Source organism: Triticum aestivum, chromosome 1B (assembly GCF_018294505.1).
Source record: "Triticum aestivum cultivar Chinese Spring chromosome 1B, IWGSC CS RefSeq v2.1, whole genome shotgun sequence".
NCBI lineage: Eukaryota > Viridiplantae > Streptophyta > Magnoliopsida > Poales > Poaceae > Triticum > Triticum aestivum.
Window position 1 is genome coordinate 534,520,364 of NC_057795.1, and position 11,468 is coordinate 534,531,831.

General features: G+C 49.3%; 1 protein-coding gene across 1 annotated transcript; it reads right to left on the reverse strand.

Moving 5' to 3' along the window:
• Window positions 1-543: 543 nt before the first annotated feature.
• On the reverse strand, window positions 544-3,174 carry LOC123136747 (uncharacterized). The gene is made up of 2 exons (XM_044556239.1): window positions 2,722-3,174; window positions 544-2,178 (listed from the first exon to the last, which is right to left on the reverse strand). The coding sequence occupies exons 1-2, from the start codon at window positions 2,950-2,952 to the stop codon at window positions 913-915; spliced, it is 1,497 nt and encodes a 498-aa protein (XP_044412174.1). The 5' UTR covers window positions 2,953-3,174; the 3' UTR covers window positions 544-912.
• Window positions 3,175-11,468: the final 8,294 nt, after the last annotated feature.

Here is an 11,468-nt window from a genome sequence, read left to right on the forward strand (position 1 = left end):
GAAATAAGCTACAGAGAGGGAATAATGTTCAGCCAGAAAAACAAAAGGCAAGCAACTTCAGCCCATGCCTTTGAACTTTTAACCAAAGTAGACTGTATCAATCAAACTCATATAGTTTTTGCGAATCATTCTAGCCATTTTTGCGAATTATTCTAACCGATTAGCTCTGCATCAGAGGCCACATGGAAGAATCGCCAAGAAGAGAACGAAGAACTGCTTTTGAAGCCACGGAAGGATTGACAGTACTGCCATACACCCGCACACAAACAAGATTTCCACAAAAGAGAAAACAAAGGAACAATAGGCTCCAAAACTCCAACTGCATGATCCATCGAAGGATAGAAACAGCCACAAGTTCTGGCGTACGTATGTGCTAAAAAGAATTTTGGCGCCCACAGTTTTGGCTACAACTCTGTTCTCATGTCTAATGTATGAGCTGCATATATAACAGTTATGACATCTCCAACCAAAATAACGATGCATGCCTATTCATTCGCAGCTGAGCGTTTCATGTACAAGCACCAACTGTTACCAACCGCAAACAAACCCGAATTGGAAGCTTGCATTGATCCAAAAAAGGTTTAGTTACAAATGAACAATGTATAGATCAGTATCCAACAAATGGTTCAGCCCATTGCCTGCAACAAAACAACATACGAGGACACACATGAAAACAGCCCCCCAGCCAAAACTGTTTTTCGATCTGCTGGTGCCTCCCGTTTCCCATTCCATTTTCTTAACTAGAGCAGCAACAGCCACTCACACTGGCTTTCCCATGGGCGCGGTCTTTTGCCTGCTAGTATAACAGTTTGCAGCACGTTATCTCTGTTGCCCTAGTGGCCTACTCAATGGAAGCAGAGGACTAAGTTGCAGAGAGGGAATAATGTTCAGTCCCCAATCTGGGTCAACATATCAGTGAATCCACCAGGTAGGAGGGAACTTGCGCGACCGTGGCCCGATTGCTTGGCTGCCGACCGGCGGCCACGGCTCAACTTGGGCCTCCGGCAGAGTGAATCTTCCCATGTCACCACGCAGGAAGCATTCTTGGTCCTCGACGCCACGGTCGTCGTAGAAGAAAATGGACACTCCGGTGCGGAACTTGTCGTCGAGATCCTCAAAATCACTGGCATTGAAGATCCTGGAGCAACCACGCCCAATGAATATGAGCTTGGCCTCAAGGAAAAACTCATGGTCCGACTTGGAGCTGGGATCTAGCTCATGCCAGTGGAGACGGGGCTCCACATCCTCAGGGTACTCTGGAGCGTCAGGTTCATCAACCTCGCTTAGCCTGAACACGCGCACAGAGGAAGTGGGTTGCGTAGGCTCATCTTGATACTTGAGCACCATCAGGAAAGGATTATCCTCCTCCATACCTCCAAGATTAACCAAATACCGCTGGACTGTCATGTTCTCCGGGTGTTCCTCATCATATATCTCCCAATCCTTCTCGACATAAATCTCCAGACGGGGTGGGGGTGGGACTCCCTCACGGTTGGGATGAGCTCCAATTCTCTCCATGTTCTCATAAGAGTTGAGGAAGTAAAAGCTGCCATTGGAGTATACCACATCGTGTATATCCAGACTGTGCGTTGGGATGAGATCCCAGTCAATGCACGTCCAGTGCTCCTTGGACGGGTCCCATAGTGCAATGCCAGAGAAGTCATTGCCCTGGATCCTTGCAATCGCGCCGATGGTGTAGTTGTATGGTGGGTCCAGAACTGGCGACCCTGAGAGAGCTGCTGCCTCAACTCGGATATATCGTGCACGCCCGTCCACCATTGTCGTCGTTGGCATCGGAATGCTGACGCCGGAGAATATGTTGAACAGTCTGTTGTCCAGTGGTCCATCAAGAGCGAGGACGAACCACCCCCCTTGGTAGGATCCACAGAAACTTGCTCTCTGCTTGATGTCTGGTGGGAGTCCGAGGCGCCGGGTGTTCCCTCCCTGTGTTACGTGGACCAGAGGGTGCTCTGGAGAAGACGACGGTAGCACCAATGACGGGAGTAGTGGAGGAAGATGGAGATCACGACGGTGTTGTTCCAAGAACCCGTGCCATTTCTTGTTGACGACGGAGAACCGGAGACGATCTACCGGACATGGCAGGCGGGAGAGCACAACTGGAAGCAGCTCGCGGGGAATGTCTGCCCATCCCGCTGTGAGGCCGACGGTGTCCGTGCTCTGCACCAAGCAAATAGTAGTATATGGATCAGAAATCAGCAAATAATTCGAACCAGATGCTCGTACGAAGTACTCCTATTTGGGACAGGAAATAATTCGAATCAGATGCTCGTACAAGTATTTGGATCAGCGAATAAATTCGAATCCGATGCTCGCACAAGTATTTGGATCATCAGCAAATAAATTGGAATCCGATGCTCGTACAAGTATTTGGATCATCAGCAAATAAATTCGAATCCGATGCTCGCACAAGTATTTGGATCATCAGCAAATAAATTCGAATCCGATGCTCGTACAAGTATTTGGATCATCAGCAAATAAATTCGAATCCGATGCTCGTACAAATATTTGGGTCAGCAAATAATTCGAATCCGGTGCTCGTACAAGTATTTGGATCAGCAAATAACTGGAATCAGACGCTCGCTCTCGCTCTCGCTCCTAGAGAATTCGGATCAGACGCTCGCTCTCGCTCTCGCTCCTAGAGAATTCGGATCAGACGCTCGCTCTCGCTCCTAGAAAGAGAAAGAGAGGAGGAAGACTCACATCATCAGCCGCACAAGCGCGCTTGCTCCCCTCTTCTGGATCCATCTCCAACTCGGCCGCGACCCCTTTCTCACGAGGCCCGCGAGGCAGGATGGGCGTCAGAATATATAGGGAAGGGACGGGACGGGACGGGCTGCTTGCTGGCCTGCCCAGGAGCCGGGAGGGGACGGGAGGGGAGGGGAGGGAAACGAATTCGCTCGATTCGAACTGGACTTCTCTTTTTGCTTCCATTCTGTTAGGAACTACTTATACTGGAGTAATTAATTGGGTAGGGTTAATGTCGGTTGCGGCAATTAATGAGACAAGTGTCCAATCACTTGCTTTCCCTTCTACTCCAGTAAACTCCAAGAGACAGAGGGTTTCAAAATAAAAAATCCCAAAAGAGGAAAATCAAGAGGGGAGGGGGAGAAGAAATGAATCGGAGACTCGAGGCGCATGGCTACACCAACAGAATCTTGCCTGGACGCTGGACGACGGACCAAGGCATCGACGGGATGCGGCATCGCCTGGCTTCACTCCCGCACTGGACCAAGACGCCGGCTGCAGCGGCTTCGTCCCCGCCGCCGCCGCCGCCGCCGAATCACACGCGCCCGAGCCCTCTCGCCGGAGCAGGGCGCGCGCCACGCGACCAACACATCAGCGGCCTCTGGCGCACGGCGAGCAGGGCCTCCCGGCCGGCACCGGACATCTTTTCCTCGGGACACACGGGAGAAAGATCGGGGATTCTTATCCATTGGGCTATTTATTGATTTAGCCCTCTAACTTTGTGTTAAACCCGCCAAAGTCCATGTATTTCTATATGGAAAACGTTTACATCTGGCACGCGGTACCAACTTCGCGTCGGTCGTGTCGACCACACCCACCAACGCCACGCACACCCACCAACGCCGGGGCGCCGCCCGTCCTTGAGGGCCCACGCATATCCCTCCCCCCCTCGTATCTTCTTCTTCCTCTTGCTAATCCTCTCTCCTCGATGCGCGCCGACATGGCCGCACTCCTCCTTTCTTCCTCGACGCTCGTCGCCATGTCCATGCACTCTCCTCCACTTCCCAGATGCTCGTCACCATGACCTCCTCCTCCTCCTCCTCCTTTCCCCCTCGACGCTCGTCGCCATGGCCGTACACTCTACTCCACTTCCCTGATGCTTGTCGCCATGACCTCTTCCTCCTCCGCCGCCATGGATGTGTGATGACCCACAAGTATAGGGGATCAATTGTAACTCTTTTCGATAAGTAAGAGTGTCGAACCCAACGAGGAGCAGAAGAAAATGACAAGTGGTTTCAGCAAGGTACACTACCAAAAAATACACTTCCGTGATGATACGTGTTTGCCACGGTAGGTCAAGTTTTCTGTCATGCATGTATGTCCATGACGATTTTATGACAGAATCAAGATAGTCATACCTGTGTTGTCGTATAAGTGTTCCATGACATTACCAACATTATCATCACGGAAGTGTCCACTTCCATGACGATAAATGACGCGTCATGAAAGTATTTTCGTCAAGGGTAACCGGCACGTGGCATCCACCGTAACAGGTCACCGTTAAGCTATCGGGTTCGGTTTTGGATCTGATAACCCATTAACAGCCCGAACCAATGGGGATTTTCCACGTGTAAAATTCTCATTGGCCGGAGGAAACACGTGTTGGCTCACCGTTGGGAGATATGTCATCCATGCATTGGACATGAGGCATCTATGATACGTCGACACGTGGCACGGCCCAACAGAGGCACATTCCGGTGAAAACGCCGGCTCGTTGACTTGGTCAGAAGGTAACGGGCCGGCCCACGGAAAGCCTGTTAATGGCCTGTTCGTATAGAGCCCATTTACGACCCGCTAACTCATGGCCCGTTACGACCTATCGGAATTTAGCCCAATAACTTCATCTGGGTCGTCCAATATGATTCCAGCCCGTTGTAACTTCCGGCCCATGTATGGCCCGTGATGTCTTTCGGCCCATATGAGGCCCTTTGTAACTCCGGGCCCATTAAAGGCCCGAGATGAAACTGGCCCATAATGAACAGTGTACCGCTTTATACCCATTAATGACTCATTATTCCGTCGGCCGTTTCCAGCCCGTGTTAACTTTCGACCTTCTAAGGGCCCATTTATTCTTGGGCTCATTTCTAGAATTCGGTTAGTTACGGTCCGTTACACGCCTGTTCCATTTGTGGGCCAAATTCAGCCCGTGGTTACATTCGGCCCGTTTGTGGCCCATTAACCCGTTGGGTTGTTTTCATAGCGTTATCAAATACAGCCTATTAACGGCCCGTTATGATCCACGAATAGTACAAACCATGTTTGGCGAAATCATTATATGCCCCGTAGAAGGCCCATGGATCCTACGGCCCGTGTGAGGGAGTCCTGGATTAATGGGTCCTCGGGCGTCCGGCCTATTAGCCATGGGCCGGACTGATGGGCTGTGAAGACATGAAGACCGAAGACTGCACCCGTGTCCGGATGGGACTCTCCTTGGCGTGGAAGGCAAGCTTGGCGACCGGATATGTAGATTCCTTTCTTTGTAACCGACCTTGTGTAACCCTAGATCCTCGCGGTGTCTACCTCCCGGTGTCTATATAAACCGGGGGACTTAGTCCGGAAAGGAAGATACTCATTACCATAGTCATACAGGCTAGACTTCTAGGGTTTAGCCATTACGATCTCGTGGTAGATCAACTCTTGTAATACTCATATTCATCAAGATCAATCAAGCAGGAAGTAGGGTATTACCTCCATAGAAAGGGCCTGAACCTGGGTAAACATCGTGTCCCCTGTCTCCTGTTAACATCGACCTTAGATGCATAGTTCGTGAACAGGCTAGTTATCGACTAGAGGTGGGGGGGGGGTGAATAGGCGATTTCTATGAAAGTCTTCAAAACGTGGGAGTTTCGAAGACAAATAACAGAACCGGCACTATTCGTATGCAGCGGAAGGTAGACTACACTAGACAAGCCATAGTCAAGTATTCAATGAAGTGAAAGCACAAAGACTAATAGCGGCTAGGTAGTAAAGATCAGGATGGAAGATGGTATGAAGCCAATCAGAACAGGTAGTCACACAGTGAAGTCAAACAGATAATGCAAGCAGACAATGACATCACGAAGACAAACTGTATGTAAAGAGAAGTTAGAGATAGAACCCGTGGCTTCAGAAGGACAGGGATTTGTTCGACCAGTTCCAGTTGCTGTGACAACTGTACGTCTGGTTAGGGAGGCTGAGATTCAACTCAGAAGACCTCGTCTTCACCTTATTCCCCTTGAGCTAAGGACACTTAGTCCCCGCCCAATCACTCTGGTAAGTCTTCAAGGTAGACTTCTGAACCTTCACAGACTTCGTTCACCGGCTGTCACGCCCAATATGCGACCCTATCCAAGAGGAACTAGAAGGTCCCACCAAGGATAGACCCGCATATTGGAACGCTTTTGCAAGGTGGATATCATTACATCAACATTACATAAATAGATGGGGATACATCCAATACATACAATGTCACATGAATACCACAATACAACATACAAGAACAACATCCGACTACAGATGAATCATAAATAGAAACTCAAACAATATCCACCCTGCTAGCCCAGGCTGCCGACCTGGAACCTATCCCTTGATCGAAGAAGAAGCAGAAGAAGAACTCCAAACAAGCAAACATCGCTCTCGCGTCAAGATCATCGCATAACCTGTACCTGCAACTGTTGTTGTAGTAATCTGTGAGCCACGAGGACTCAGCAATCCCATTACCATGGGTATCAAGACTAGCAAAGCTTAATGGGAAAGGAAGGGGTAAAGTGGTGAGGTTGCAGCAGCGGCTAAGCAAGTATGGTGGCTAACATACGCAAAAGAGAGCGAGAAGAGAAGCAAAGGAATGATCGTGAAGCTAGCAATGATCAAGAGGTGATCCTGAACTCCTACTTACGTCAACCATAACACAGAAACCGTGTTCACTTCCCGGACTCCGCCGAGAAGAGACCATCACGGCTACACACGCGGTTGATGCGTTTTAATTCGGATCTGGTGTCAAGTTATCTACAACCAGACATTAACAAATTCCCATCTGCCACATAACCGCGGGCATGGCTCTCGAAAGTTTATACCATGCAGGGGTGTCCCAACTTAGCCCATGACAAGCTCTCGCGATCAACGAAGGAATAGACCTTCTCCCAGGAAGACCCGATCAGTCTCGGAATCCCGGTTTACAAGACATTTCGACAATGGTAAAACAAGACCAGCAAGACCTCCCGGCGTGCCGACATCCTGATAGTAGCCGCGCGTATCTCGTCTCAGGCCACGACCGGATGAGCACTACGTACAACTAGAACCAGCCCTCAAGTTTCCCCGAGGTGGCGCTGCAAGTGGCTCTAGTTTGGACCAACACTTAGACAAGCATTGGCCCGGGGGGGCTAAAATAAAGATGACCCTTGGGATGCGTGACTCCCAAGGGAAAAAGGTAATAGGTGAGGCAAATGGTAAAACCAAAGTTGGGCCTTGCTGGAGGAGTCTTATTCAAAGCGAACTGTCAAGGGGGTCCCATAAATCACCCGACCGCGTTAGGAACGCAAAATCCGGGAACATAACACCGGTATGACGGAAACTAGGGCGGCAAGAGTGGAACAAAACACCAGGCATAAGGCCGAGCCTTCCACCCTTTACCAAATATATAGATGCATTAATAATATAAGAGATATTGTGATATCCCAACATAACCCTGTCCACCATGAAGCAATCTTCATCTTCACCTGCAGCTAGCAACGCTATAAGAGGGGCTGAGCAAAGCGGTAACATAGCCAAGCAACGGTTTGCATAGGAAAGGTGTCAAAGGTTAGAGGTTCATGGCAATTTGGGATGGCTTGATAAACAGGTGATAGGTAGCGCAGCATAGCGATAGAACGAAACAACTAGCATAGCAATGATAGTAGTGAGATCCAGGGTAGCGGTCATCTTGCCTGAAATCCCGCAAGGAAGAAGAACGAGTCCATGAAGAAGATGAAGCCACGAAGACGAACCAAGCGTAGACGAACGAATCCTCACGATCACAACGAAACGGGAACTATCGAGAAGAAGCACACAACATGGTAAACACACCACACATAGACAAGACATGATGCATAACAAGCATGATGCATGACAAAGCTAGATGAGGCTACTCATGGCAAGAGATGATTCATACAAGAGCAACACATCAAGGCAAGTTTAAATGAGGCCGGAAACAACATGTAACAATTCCGGTAAGTCCTCATATGCAAATTTCGAAATTAGTCCAGAACTGAATAAACCTTATGTTCAAGTTGTTAAATAGCAAGTTAAGATGCACCAAGATGATCTACACGAAAATTCTAGTCAAGTTACATATAAAGTTCATTAGGTTCGGAGCTATGTCCTAAAAGATATGAGCAAAACAAGTTAAACATGGCATTGATGCTAAATGCACCCAAACATCAAGCAAACACACCAAAACAAGGATGCAACATGATAATATGAAGCTACATGCAAAAACAAGCAAGTTTTCATATAGAGCTCACTCAAAACGGAGCAACGGTTCAACACCCACACACTATACAAGTCATAGCAACAATCTGTCCAAAACAGCAACTAGGCATATTGCAAGCATCAAAACAACATGCTATAGGACTTCAACATAATAACAAAAGGCATGGGCATGAAGTATAGGTAAAGCATAACAAAACATGAACACTGAGCTATCTCCAGAAATCACTAGAACATGCTCAAACAGACATGGTAAGATGGCAAATAATAACAGTTTTAGACTTTGCAGAAATAACATTAGGTTGCAATGTTTAGAGCTATCAAACAACATGTTACAGGAACTTATCATGGCAAGCAAAGGCATGGCATGAATCTACTAATTGATAGAACAACAGTCCCTTACTGAGCATGAGCCAAAAAGGATCAGGAAATATGATGGCACCCATGTAAACATGGCAAGTTATATGACAGATTCATACATGGCAGGAACAACAATAAGTAGGCATGTTGGTGAGCTTGAACCACTCACCACAGAGCAATACATGGCACGGCAAGGCAACCAACAGTAAGAAGGCATGTTTATGAAGCTAAGCATGGCAAGAACAAGTTCATAGGGTGCATGGATCACTAGCAAACAATCATGGAAACATTGAACTTAATGTTAACAGGCTGACAACAACATTATTTAGCAACTTTAGAGCAAGATATGAACAATCTACAGCAAGCTATAAATGCAACCAGAGGCATGGATGGTTAGAGGATGCCATGTAGATCAAAACATGTTTATAGAACATCTTCAGATTATGCATAGAATGATTAGTAGCAACATGTTTATATAGCACCACGAAATAACAGATTCAGCCTAGCAAAACAGCAACATCATGAACCCTACTTAACAAGCTCGATTCACTCACCACAAGTCATTGCATGACAAGATAAGCATAGCATCATTAAGAAGACATGTTTGTGAAACAAACCAAGTCAAGAACAAGTCCATAGCGTGCAAGGATCAACTATAGCAACCTTGGCCAAATTGAATAACATGTAAACAATCTGCCAAGAAACATTTTGAAGCAAAAGTAGAGCACGAAAATGACATGCTAGACTACTCCATAATTGCAAACAAGGGCATGAATGGATAGCTCATAACCATACGTTCAAAACATCCTTACTGAAGTATTTCAAAATATGCATGGATATCTCTGTAGCAACAAGTTTACATGGCATCAAAATAACAGCAGAACAGGGACCAAAATCAGCAACATCACGATGCCTAGTTTGCATGCTTGTGCTAGTCACCACATTGATAACAAAATTACATGGTAAGCACCTCTGTAAAGAAGACATGGCATAGAGCAAAACACATGTAGACATCAACCCCATAGGATGCACACATCAATCATGGCAAAAATGACAAATGAGCAAGTTATAACAGTTTCGGAAGATTAACATCATGAAGCACTCTTCCAACAGCATTTCGGGCATCAATATGAGCTCAAATGAAAATGATGCAATGGAATGAAATGATGTACTCATTGAGACGAACAATTTGACATGTTACACGCGCAAAACGGAGCTACATATGCAGAGATATGATGGCATGAACATGGCATAAAAATACTGCAGATCTGGGACTTGGCCAAAATATACCCTCGAGAAAACTGGACGGGACGGTGCACGCGTGCTGTTTGGTTCGGATCACGGTGGATCTCGTCCCACCTGGACGGATCTGACCGGATCCGAACTCCGGCGAGGGCGGCGGTCTCCGACGAGGTCTTGGCGGCGCGGGGAGGCACGGGAGGCGGCGGCGGACAACGGGAACCGGCGGGGCGGCACGGAAGCTGAGGACCGGCGGGGTCACGGGCGCGGCGAGGCGCCGGGGCTCCGGCAAGGGGCGGCCGAGGCTGGGCAGGCGGCGACGCGCGACCAGGGGCGTCGGAGGCGGCGCTACGCGGCGCCGGCCGGCAGAGGCGGCAGACGGCGGAGGGTCCGGGGAGGCGCTCGGCGAGGCGGAACACCGGCGAGCTGGCGGGGCTGTGCCGGCGGCGGACGGCGGCGCGGAGCGGGGAACGGCGGCGGAGCTGCGGGCCGGGCGCGGAGGCGCGGGCCGAACGGCGGCGGCGGCGCGGGCTCACGCGGGCCCGATGCAGGCCCCGCGGGCCGCGGCGGTGGAGGACAGGGACGTGCCACGTGGCAGGCGCGGGTTGGCTGCGGGGTGAGGGGCGGACATGTCCGGGCGGATCCGGACGTGTCCGGTGGCGGAGAGGAGCAGGGCTAGGGTTTCGGGCGATTTGATCGGCGAATTTGGATGGGGAGGACATTTTTATAGGTAGCGGGAGCTAGGAGAGTCCAAATGAGGAGCGGTTTTTGGCCACGCGATCGTGATCGAACGAACGAGAGCATGGAGGGGAGTTAGATGGGTTTTGGGCCATTTTGGAAGGGGTGTTGGGCTGCACACAAAAGAGGCATTTGCGGTTACCCGGTTAACCGTTGGAGTACCAAACGAGCTCCAAATGGCACGAAACTTGACAGGCGGTCTACCGGTGCTATACCAAGGCTGCTTGGCAAGACTCGGTCCATTCCGAGAAAGTTTAACACCCGCACAAGAAAAGAGATAAGAAGGGGACGCCGGGTGACATAGGAGTGCCGGATCGCGAAACGGACAACGGGGAAAAGGCTCGGATGCATGAAACGAACATGAATGCAAAATGAAATGCACATGATGACATGGAAATATGCAACACACAAGCAAATGACATGGCAACGACGGCGAATAACTGGCAGACACCTGGCGCATCGAAACCGGGGCGTTACACCGGCAATCCACAATGACTCTTGGATGCTCAGAATGCGATGCCTAACCGGATGGAGGATTCACAGTCCTCAAGTGTAACAAGTCTTCAGATCACGCGGACATAAAGACTTCAGTGATGCCAAACACTCTTTGGGCTATGGGTGGTTTGGGCTTTGTCCTCGCATGGATTCTCTCTCGAAAGCTTCGGTGGTGGGTTGCTCTCAAACGACAAAAGTCGTATATCAACTCTGAGCAGCCACCCTTTATGGTGTAGGGGGTGGGATATTTATAGCCACTGGGCAACCCGACCTGATTTGTCCGAAATGACCCTGTGTCACTAAGGAACTGACACATGTCGCAACGGTCAGATTTCAAACACACGCGACAGCTTGCCTTGGGCTACAAGTAAAGCTGACTCATCCGACTCTGGATAAGATTTGCTCTCATTGTCTTCGCTCGAAGACAT

Coding starts and splice junctions, on each gene's coding strand:
- LOC123136747 (XM_044556239.1), bottom strand. CDS start 2,952: ATGGAAGCAAAAAGAGAAGTCCAGTTCGAATCGAGCGAATTCGTTTCC. Junction 2,179..2,721: donor GCGCTTGTGCGGCTGATGAT/GTGAGTCTTCCT, acceptor TGCTTGGTGCAG/AGCACGGACACCGTCGGCCT.